Source organism: Alosa sapidissima, chromosome 18 (genome assembly GCF_018492685.1).
Source record: "Alosa sapidissima isolate fAloSap1 chromosome 18, fAloSap1.pri, whole genome shotgun sequence".
NCBI lineage: Eukaryota > Metazoa > Chordata > Actinopteri > Clupeiformes > Clupeidae > Alosa > Alosa sapidissima.
The window spans coordinates 16,322,290-16,333,906 of NC_055974.1; the positions used below are offsets into that span (position 1 = coordinate 16,322,290).

At 42.8% G+C, this 11,617-nt stretch overlaps 1 protein-coding gene across 2 annotated transcripts; it reads right to left on the reverse strand.

The window, feature by feature from the left end:
• Positions 1-672: 672 nt before the first annotated feature.
• Positions 673-8,467, reverse strand: mfap3l (microfibril associated protein 3 like). 2 transcript variants are annotated; one of them, XM_042069287.1, is made up of 4 exons: positions 8,312-8,467; positions 8,173-8,212; positions 6,523-6,949; positions 673-2,824 (listed from the first exon to the last, which is right to left on the reverse strand). In XM_042069287.1, the coding sequence occupies exons 3-4, from the start codon at positions 6,830-6,832 to the stop codon at positions 1,917-1,919; spliced, it is 1,218 nt and encodes a 405-aa protein (XP_041925221.1). In that variant the 5' UTR covers positions 6,833-6,949; positions 8,173-8,212; positions 8,312-8,467; the 3' UTR covers positions 673-1,916. The 2 variants fall into 2 exon arrangements, with proteins under 2 accessions (XP_041925221.1, XP_041925222.1); XM_042069288.1 differs by lacking the exons at positions 8,173-8,212; positions 8,312-8,467 and adding an exon at positions 7,077-7,226.
• Between the last annotated feature and the right edge of the window lie 3,150 nt (positions 8,468-11,617).

Below are 11,617 nucleotides of genomic sequence, written 5' to 3' on the forward strand. Positions count from 1 at the left end.
ACACAAATACAATTGCTAATCCGGCATGGAAGTGTTCTTTGGAATTTAGTAAACTGCATTTAAAACCATCGTTTACAAGATTGCTACACTTTTGAAATGATTTGGTAAGAGTTTAATGCACCAATTTAAGTTTAATTTCACTGCTAGTTAAGCTCCTGCTGGAAGTCGTTAGTTAATTAACCTTTTCCAGACCCACTCCCAATTGCACTATTGTCTGGGTGTTCCCAGGGTACAGAGGCGGAAAAAAAAAACTGTCCATTTTCTACTTCCTGTAGTAGGGGAGATTTCCCAGAGAAAACAGACCACCACTAACTTCCTCAGGTCTCCATTCCCCCCGTTTCTGACTGCCATGATTCGCCACTCCTAGTCCTGAATGATCAAATGAGACTTCCGTCTAAAAAGTCATAACTGATGCCATCAACAAAATATCCCAGTAAATTCTATGACCAGAAAAGATAGCTAACAACCCATGAGCCTCGGCTGTTAACTGGTGATGCTTCCAGTCATCCAGACATCCACTGTGCTGTCACAGACACTAGTAAAATACTGAGGCAGACACATGGAAGAGACAGACACACTGAGTCTGACAGGCAGTTCCTCGTTCTCTCCAATGTCCTTGGGCGACCGCAGATGGCCATTTTAAGTCTGATAAGAAACACAAGACTCAGCCACTTTTACACAGCAGATGGTTTCTTTTTTTAATTCCACTACAAAAAGAAGGGAGAAGAGGGAAAAAGAGGCATTTTAAGAGAGTAACAGCAAAGTCCCCTAACTCCTTTCATGCCCCAAGATTTCTGCCCAGATCTCAAATACAAATCACAAGAAAATTCTTAGCAAAAGACTTAATCTCTCCAGAGCCCTCCCCACCCCCACCCCTCAAACGTCCTTCCTAGATACAGCATGCAGCAGTCAGAAGACTGAACAGGGATGAAGAGATAAAAAGAAAAGATTAAAAGAAAAAAAATTGCACAATCATATATTCACTGACGTTAAACTAAAGGGGAGGGGGGAGATTTAAAGTCTAGCTGTGCATTTAAAAAATAAAACTTAAAAGTGAGAAAATAATAATAATAATAATAATAATAATAATACTGGCAAAATGGGCTACTGTGAACATTCAACGTATGGATGATGCTTCTTAAGAGAAAGTTAATATTTCCTTAATGTCATCCATTCCACCCAAGTCAGTGTGAAACCAGTGTTGAGGAAGAACACCTCTCTTTTGTTAGATGAAGATAATCAAAATTCTAATTCAAGATTGCACACTGGGAAAAAAAGAAACACCTAAAAACATAATTTCTGGTCTGTCTCAAAGTCCTATGTAAGCTGAGCAAACATGCGTTTTTACATGCATTCAAGGTCAAGCCCTCATGGGGCGACTGTTTACAAATGGCTCATTTGGTTTGGCTTTTGTGGTTCTTTACTTATTGATTTATTATAAACCCTTCAGTGTGCTTTCAATGGATTTAGCCATAGATTTTAGAGATTGTATTACAACAATGATGTTTAAATAATGACTAGAATATAAGTAAGGAAATTATGAAAACAGAAACAGATGAAAAAAGTGTAAGGTGACCTATGGTGTCCTAAGAGCCAGTGGACATTCAGCCGTGTGGTAACCCATTCAGATTGAGGCATGAGGCTTTCCACATCTCCTTCTTTCTCTCCTATACATTCAACATGAATATAGTCCTGAAACAAGGAGGAGAAAACACAGGGGTTCTGTAATTCTCTAGCTGAATGGATCATATATAGAGACTTGACATTACAAATCTTATGTCTGAAAAAAATGTGACATATAATGGAAAAATTAAACAGCAGAAGTTTTAAGAGTTGTTTTTTTTTTTTGACCCATGTTTCTTGAAATGCATAGCAGCGAGGACATTCCCCCCCCCCAAGTGGTAGGTCGGGCGTCATCACACATGGCTTTCGTAGATGACCTGCGGGCTGGGCTGTGCTGCCGCGTCGACGGGTGCCTCCGGCCCTGGCGATTCAACAGGCTCCTCCTCTTCCTGTTCAGACTCGGCCTCGGCGGGCAGGGGTAAGGCGGCGAGGGGCGGGGCCACGCAGGCCAGCTGGGGGTGCACCGACACCTGGATGGCCATGTGCTGAGGCTGCTCGTGCAGCGAGGCGTCATCCGAGTCGGCCGTGGGCGAGCCGCTCCGCTCCCGCTCCCTCTCGCTCAGGATCGTGAACACGTCCCCTTCCCCCGCCGGCATCAACACCCTCCCTAACCCGCTGACCGCCAGCGCGCCCGCCGGGCCCATTCCACCGGCCGAGGCGTAGTGCCCTTCGGACGCCTGTCGGACAAACTGGTGCCTCATCTCCTCGACGCCGACCACCTCCAGCAGCTCCTCGACCAGCGTGCGGCAGTTGAGGATGAGCGGGGGCAGGGGGATGCTGCGCGCCAGCTCCTCGATGTAGCGCGCAAACTCCATGGTCTTGAACTGCGTCACCTTGGCCAACTCCAGTGTCTTGGCGGAGGTGATGATGGGGATGCGCTTGGCCACCTCGAAGGCCTTCTGCAGCTTCTCGGCTCCCTCCGTGCGGAAGAACTCGTTGATGGCCTGCTCCGTCTTCTTCAGGTGCGAGCTCATCATGCACAGGCGCGTCACGTTGAGCACCATGATGATGGAGAAGGTGGCCAGGCACACCGCCACGTAGTAGACGCCCATGTCGCCGTTCGTGAACACCACGCGCACCGTCACCGAACCCGAGGCCGAGCCCAGCGGGTTGGACGCGACGCACTTGTAGCGCCCGCGGTCGGCGAAGGTGATGCTGGTGATGTTAAGGACGCCGTTGTCCAGGATACGCCACTTGCCACCTATGGTGGGGAACACAGGAGTGATCAGCAAGTCATTTGTTTTATTCATCAGCTACCATCAATTTGCCCACCAAAATGACAAGACCCATCAAGCAAATCAACACACTCATCAATTCATCCATTTAAACAGCCAATCACCATACCAACCTAGTAGTCATACCACATGAAAATGTCATCTAAGTGCCAGGCTTGTGCACAATTCCAGAATTGAGTTGAAACTGGCTCTTAAATTCCAATTCAATTCTTGAATTTCACTTGCATTTCAATTGAGGTAGCAAACAGGAAGCAGAATTGCAATTCAAATTGTGAACAACCCTGCTAAGTGCAACATTAGACTTAATGACATATGTAAGGCTGATAGGCTTATCACAACAGAACTCCAAAAACTCTTTTCAACAGAAGTCACGGTAATCATTTGGTGATTCAGCATAGACTTGTGCATTTCAATGCATGCCCTTGCCCTGGCTAGCAACCCCTGTTGGAACTAGCAGCCTATGCCACTGCCAGGCAATGTCTCCCACCCCTCTCCAAGTCAATGTGCAATGCCCAATCCATCACTCCACTCCTATAAATGGTCTTGGAACTGGCAGTCACTGCAGCGCATTACCTTACTGGCAGCGGCATGGAGTTGTTTAACACTGCAGTGGGTCTAGCCACAAAGCCACTTCAGCAGCAGAGAGGCATTTCATTAAGCAGTGTGCAGTGGCAGGCAGGCCGCTGAGCTGACAGCATGATCCCTCGTAATGGAGGGGGCAGGGCGCACCGGTGACTGACTTTTACACGAGGCTGAGGGCTGTGTCGTAGGCCCGCATCTAAAAGCTATTAGAGATTATAGAACTTCATGACTATCGTTTCCGATGAGCGGATTGAGAATGTGCTCCTTTATACAAAGGACACTTCAAAAACACCTATTAATTATGGGCAGAACAAGGATGTAGGAAAATAGAAAGTTATGTGAAGTCTGTGTGTGTGTGTGTGTGTGTGTGTGTGTGTGTGTGCATACATGCACTGTGCATGCATGTGTGTGTGTGTGTGTGTGTGTGTGTGTGTGTGTCCTAATGTGTATGTGTGAGGGGAAAAGAGTAATGACCGTGACATCCCTACCACCCACTTGTAGCTCAGGAAACTGTCAGTCAAACCTAACAACACAGAGGAGACCACTCGAAACATAGAAAGCCTCTCCCTAACAGTGGCACTCGACATTTTTTTACACTGATGTTCCCATTAAAATGGACTGTATTTATAGTGCTATTCAACTCTGAAAAAGCTTTACAACTAATACCTAAAATTCACCCATTTACACACAAACACACACACACACACACACACACACTGATAGCGAAAACACCAACACAAGGTTTGCCAGCCAGCTCATCAACAGTAGGCTGGAGGTGGGGGGTCGGACATTCAGTATGTTAGTCAAGGGCGCTACTACAAGAAACCAGACGGGGCATGAAACTCCAACCAGGAACCTTCTGTTTCTAGATACACGGTCTGCTTCCCCACAAAGGTAGACCAATCAAAATTAAGGTATTTAAAATCAACAGCACATTTGTCATTAGCTAGTTAATAACATTCTCAAAATGTGAAAGGGGTGTAAAACACACGTGACAACACCACCACTAGCCACCCAAGTAGTTTTGTAAAACACCACAGAAGAAACGCAATGAGCAGATCTTACAGCACAACCTTAGCAAATATTTCACCCAAAACAACCCTCTAGGTAGCTAGCTAGCTAGCTAGCATCAGTGCCATAACAGTTGTGCTGTTGTTGGTGTTACTCGAATCAGCCCAGTCTGTTAGCTTTTAGCTAATTAGCTCACTGCTTTTACACAATAAATCCTACCTACCTATAATTATAGCATTTGCATTAAGCCAGTTTGGATTGAAGTGTCTGCTAAGTGAATAAATATAGCCTGAATACATATCTACCTACAAAACCAGCATGATGTATTAGCTGGGGTCAACAACAGGCCTGTTCCTTTATCTGGGGCAGGCTTGTTTACATGAGTGGTATTTCCAGGTTCGGAACGTCCAAGCAGGGCGACCAACCATGCTATTTTAAGTCGCGTTACTCGCCGGGATTCGTTCCAGTAATTATCCCTCACAACCCTGGAGTCATGAGGCAAAGCTATTAGGTGAAACTGGCTACTTGAGTACGACACAGGCAGGCTAAGAACACGGAGGAGAAAGCAACGTCCTTCAGCGGGTTTCACATCCTGCCGGCCATGTCAGTCTGACAAAACAGCACATGACCTTTCACATTCAGTCAATGTGATGTCTATATATGACTATGACATTGATATTGATATTTTCATGAGGTGTAATATACTAGATCCGAAAGTCACATCACATATAATGTCCGCTAATGTTCCGTATAATGCTAAATATCTGTCAACTTTAACTTAAATTAACATAAATTGTGCTTCAAATAGCCTAGGTTATTTATCAGTGATCTGGAGAACCAAATCACCGACCACATGATCACCTACATCATCAAACGAGCCTGCATAAACCAGCAAATAGTGAAGGCAGGGGCCAATATACTGTACATAATACCAAATTATGAACAGTGCCCATGGAGACTTGCAGTAACATTATGACAGTATATTTAGTAGACAATCAGCATTTTATCAGCATCAGCAACCCATTATCCTGATTACAAACACAATCAACATCATTTGCTGATAGCACTCCTTGTACCAGAACATATTCCAGATGCAAGTAATAATATACTCAGTTTTATACAAACTGCTTTTAATTCTACTGTGCTGCATGAAGAAGTGTAGGGCTATGTAGCAGCATTCAGGGAAGGCACAGAAATGCCTCAGGGAAAGAAGGCAACCATTAGGAAGTCAGTTTTAATACAGGTTGAAACTGGTTGGAGGAACCAGAGATGACATGCAATGCTTTGGGCCTGCACTCTGAAGACTGTCTGTTCCTTGCATTGGGCAATGATGCATGGTAATGATGAAAAGGGACTCTAAATGTCGCTATTATGTTGATGTGTCTGGTTGATAGGCTTCAGTGCAAAACACTGTGTAATACAAGCTTAGACAGGCTTGTCTGAGGACTGTCAATCTCCCCTCCCCAATGATGTTTTGCTCTAAACAGTTAAATCCTCCAAATAGGAAAACCCAGAAGCTTTATCTAACAAAACATGAAAACAACTGTTCAAATTGCTACAATAAAAACTGTTTATGGCCAAAATTACCTGAAAATATATTTATGACCTTCAATCATAAATCTTCCCCTGAATTCAATCATAACGTTAAAGTGTATTGAGTAAAAATCTGTATAATCCATCTGCACGTGCAGAGATTGGTCACGACTGTCAGCACGTTTTGATGGCAACCAGATTTTGCTGGATTACACACACATTTCCGCTTGTGCGCATGATTAGACATTATTAGAAATAAAGTAATCCCCGTGTTCCGCCAAACGTCAAAACAGCTGTCAGAAAGTAGGCTTCTATGGAAGAATAGTATAGCAGGGGGAAGGTTATTTTCTTGCCTGTATCCAATATATAATAAAGCATACATAAATGCTACATTTGAGTCGTGTTGGTAAGGAAACACACTAAACACGACCCAACGTTTCTAACTGAAGTAATTTCCGTTGGCTGTTTGCTTGGGTCCACAGAGCAATATGAGAGGCATCCTACATAGAATATAGACCTACCATCAAGTGCCACTTACTTTCAGTGTCAAGCAGTTGTTGACCATGAGAGTTAAACCACTCTACATTGGGGAAAGGCTCGCCGGTGATGTTGCAGTCTATGAGAACGCAGTTTCCTTCTCGAGCGATGATCTGGTTTATTGTCGTTAGCACCATAGGGACCAGGCCGCCATCTAGAGTTGACGTCCCGTTTGCCGTACTGTTCCCGTCGTCTGCCGGAGACTCCAGCGACTCAAAGGCCCCTGTGGTAAGAAGGCTGACAAAGGATACCAGGACAAGGATTGCGTATCCGTTTAGCCCATTCATTTTTGATGACTGTCGGTTGCTCATAATCCAAGAATAATGTCACTCCACACGAGTTTCCATCGTATGTCGACAAGCTATCTGCAGGTAGCGACTACAGAAAGTAACGAGCTGTTTGCGTTCACCCCCGTCTCTTCGTGCGTTCTGCAATGTAAGATGATCAAGATACCGATTTGAGACATACATCTGGTTACACAGACAGTTTAAATCCAGCATGGCTAAACCCTGATAACAGGAGAATCTAGAGTGCGTTAGCTTTTTAAACACATACCAGTCATCTCACACAACTCACAGTTAAACTAGTGTAAAGGGAACTAGCTACCTACTAACGTTACTATAGACCCTTTCAACAATAAAAACAAAAACAATGCTTTAACATTCTATTTGGTTCCCAATCTACTTCCTCTGCATTAAGATAACATGGAATGTTAAAAAGGAAGTCTTGTGGGGCCAACTATGATGCTGATAATGGAACCTCTTGAAAGGGTCCATAATAATTAATAACCATACAACGTATCTCCTGACCAGTGCTTTGGTGGTTTGTACTGCATTGGAGACTACAAGACTTCTTCCAAAATCGATTAATTTGTTTGCTATTAAGCGAGTTATTTAGTTATTTTCATGAAAAGCTAGTTATATTGCATTATTTGGGTGTTTTATTGCCAGGCTTGATGCACCACAAGAACAAACGTTTTACTACTGACGTTATGGTCAAATTAGCGTTGAGTTCCTGAATTGAATTCTAACATAAACCAAGGAAAATGAAAAGCTTAACGTTAGCTAGCATCTACCGGTTTTAAATAGGTAGGTAACCTTATGATAGCTGTCTTGCTTAATAAAGTTAACTTTAACATCATTTTCTTAAGTGTAACGTTAAAAACGCGTTTGTCAAACTTATCTTGTACTCGACGGATAAAGGATAACACAACTTGCAAAATGCCCGTGCTAAAACCATGATAATACTGGATATGTGGTTGTGTGACTATTGCATTCTATTTATTTTTACTGTGTGCTTGCTAACGTTGGCTAGTCTAACGTCACATCAAACAGGTCTGAATTCCTGCTGTTAAGACAGAAAGCTAGCGAATATGGCGCAACCGCTAGCCTTTTTAAAAGACAATGGCTATGTAGAAGTCATTTTTAACACCAGTGTTAACATCAAAACAGTTGTGTTATATCGCATTGTAATGTTAACGACATGCTTTATGTGAATGTCAACCTAAATCACGTTACGAGTCGGAATATGGAAACTGCCGTAAGGAAATGCAGCGGAACTGACAAAAAACAGCTGAAATCTTGTTAGCTAACGTTAACGTTACCCACCAACCATATAACGGGCTCAGCGTCAATTTAGCGAAATTACTCACCCCGTTGCTGACATTAGATCGAGGTTTCCCCAACCATCATCTGAGGACGAGAACAGAACTAACGTTAGTCAAACCGTTATTTCCTCAATCGAAACATCGTCTCCGTCGGTGATCACTCATCCAGCCGTAGCCTACAGACCTCACACTGACTGCATTCTCAGTTCTTCAGCAGAACTAGGTCGGATGTAACTGAGCATGCACCAACGCAAGTCAATATAGGGAACCAACCAACACTGCCACATCACAGTCATTTCCAAACGGGGCACAATGTTCTGCTTTCGTGTCCCTGCATCATAATCTAACAGGAAATACGATTGCCTTTGTAAGTACTTGTACTTATTCTGTTATCATTTTCAACAGCTTGTGCCTGTTTGTGTACTTGTACTGAAATTTACAATAAAAAAAAAATAAAAAAATACGATGGACCTTTAGCGACACACTGTAAATTGGGCATATCCAACTAAATGGTTAAAGCATCCCAAATAGCCTACTGTGTAGACACAGACTGTATCCAAATCAATGTGCAATTGCTTCTAACATTTTGTTTACCAAATGAACTAGATTTGCATGGCCACTGGCTTGTTCTTCTTCTTCTTTTTTTTTTAAATAGAGAGGCAATTGTGGTTAACTCCTCCTGGACTATCACCAGATAGATGATAGATACTTTATTGATTCAATTGATCAAATTCAAGGTCTCAGCATCATACAGACAACACAAACACATTCTTTAACAGCAGAAAGAGTAATTAAAGTATATAATATTAAAACACAACTAAGCAATAAGGACAGTAGAAGATAAAGAATATGCTAAATATACTAAAATACAAATTATACTAACTAACACTTAATCTAAATCAATTCTAAAAACAGTATCCACATAGTGGTGATTAATCAATCAGAGGCGCTTGCAATGACTGAGGCAGGGACTGAGCCTGTGATTCTCTGTGCATAGTAAGGTATGGTAAGGTGCTCTAAGGTGCTCTGTGTGAATGAGTGTCATGGTGGTAGTGCAATGGTGATAGTGGTCATGGTGATAGTGCAAATGAGTAAGTCCAACAGTGCAACAATGCAGAAATAAAGTAAAGTAAAGTCTATACCTATATATTTAACTATTTAAAGAAAATGTATAAGTGTGGCCACAGTTCGGCTGTGGCATGGAGGGGGGGGTTATGCATATGTGCTAATGTGCTAATATAGCACGCAAACAGTGAGGCATAAAGACAGTGGTAAAAGTGGCTAGTGGACAGACAGTATCCAAACATGGAGGGGGTGAAGAGGCAGACAGACTATGCAGAGAAGTCTATCTCTCCTCTTCCCTTAAGTGAGGCATTGAACAGTTCAATGGCCCTGGGGACAAATGACTTTCTCAGTCTGCGGCCTGCGGAAATCCACCACCATCTCCTTGGTCTTTGAAGTGTTAAGTTGAAGATGATTGAGTTTGCACCATTGCACAAAGTCCTCCACCAGGCTCCTGTACTCGTCCTCCTGCCCGTTCCTGATACACCCCACAATTGCAGTATCATCAGAAAACTTCTGCATGTGGCATGACTCGGTGTTGTAGCAGAAGTCAGATGTGTACATGGGTGAACAGGACTGGAGAGAGCACAGTTCCCTGTGGCGCTCCGATGCTGCAGATCACAGTGTCAGAGACAGTTCTTCAGTCTGACGAACTGTGGTCGCTCGGTCAGGTAATCTGTAATCCAGGTTGCAGGTGAGCGTCCACACCCATCTGCAAGAGTTTGTCTCCCAATCTGAGGGGCTGGATGGTGTTAAAAGCACTTGAGAAATCAAAGAACATGATTCTCACAGCACTTTTCCCCTTGTCTAGGTGGGAATGTGTCCTGTGTAGAAGATAAGTGATGGCATCGTCCACGCCCACTTTCTCCTGTTAAGCAAACTGTAACGGGTCTAGTGCATGGCGTACCTGAGCATACCTAAGACCAATCACTCCATTGTCTTCATCACATGTGATGTAAGAGCAACAGGTCTGTAGTCATTAAGCTCACTAGGGTGTGGCTTCTTAGGGACAGGGGTAAGACATGATGTCTTCCACAGTGTTGGAACTAAACGGAGCTGCTGAGTAGGCTGCCATACTTGACGGCGCCGGAACCGGAAGCATAGAAGTATAGAAGCATAGAAGATAGATTTAAGAATAATTCATAGCAGCAGTCAATTATTTTTTTTATTAATTAAAATACACACATTTTAACATACAGTGGATACGGAAAGTATTGACAGCGCTTCACTTTTTCCACATTTTGTTATGTTACAGCCTTATTCCAAAACGGATTAATGGATTTATTTTTTCCTCAAAACTCTACACATAATACCCCATAATGACAGCTTAAAAAAAGTTTTAGATTTTTGCAAATTTCCTCAAATTACCATATTTCTCAGACCATGAGAAACAAAAAAGATCAATGAATGAATCCCATTGAACATCTCTGGAGGGATCTGAAAATGGCTGTGCACCGACGCTCTCCATCCAACCTGATGAAGCTCAAGCGGTTCTGTAAAGAGAAATGGGTGGAACTGGCCAAAGATAGATGTGCCAAGCTTGTGGCTTCATATTCCAAAAGACTTGAGGCTGTAATTGCTGCCAAAGGTGGCACAACAAAGTATTGAGCAAAGGCTGTGAATACTTATGTACATATTATATTTGCATTCTTTATTTCTAATAAATTTGCAAACATAAAAAAAAAAACTTTTTTCATGTCATTATGGGGTATTGTGTGTCGAATTTTGAGGAAAAAATCAATTTTAGGCTGAATCCATTTAGGCTGTAACATAATAGAATGTGGAAAAAGTGAAAAGTGTGACTTTCTGTATGCATAAGCAGTAATTACATAGGCATATTCCCATTCCATGGAATACACTGGACCTTATCAAGTATCAAAACCCAGGTTAGGTACTGTCTGCCTATGTAAGACACTAACAATGCCTCTGAACAGAATTAGTATAATAGGCCTAAACCATAATATGTTTTTCACTGGTCACAATCATCATTTAAAATCACAAAAGTAAGTATATTTCTGCACACTGTTGAGCTGCAGAACTAAGTTGTTGCAAATAATATTTACATCGAAAACCTAGCTTATGAACGGAATTAGTATAGGCCTAAACATTAATAGTACTCATAAGCTCTATGGTGGGCATTAGGGTCAATTCATGTGCCTGTGCATGAGAGCTTTTACACCATAACCACTCCCCCAGTGAGGTAAACACGTCTCACTTGGCCGCTAGCATGGGCGCCCTCCTATGCATCGAGACCGCACGCTCCCGACTCTCAGACCAATCAATGCCTTCACATAAGGTCAACAAACCCATTTTAGAGAGCAAACAGACCACTGACCAAATACTGACACACACCAATCAATTGGTAATACCCTCACTTTTACACTCAATTGTACTGAACGGTCATGGAGAAACAGAGAGAGAGATAGAG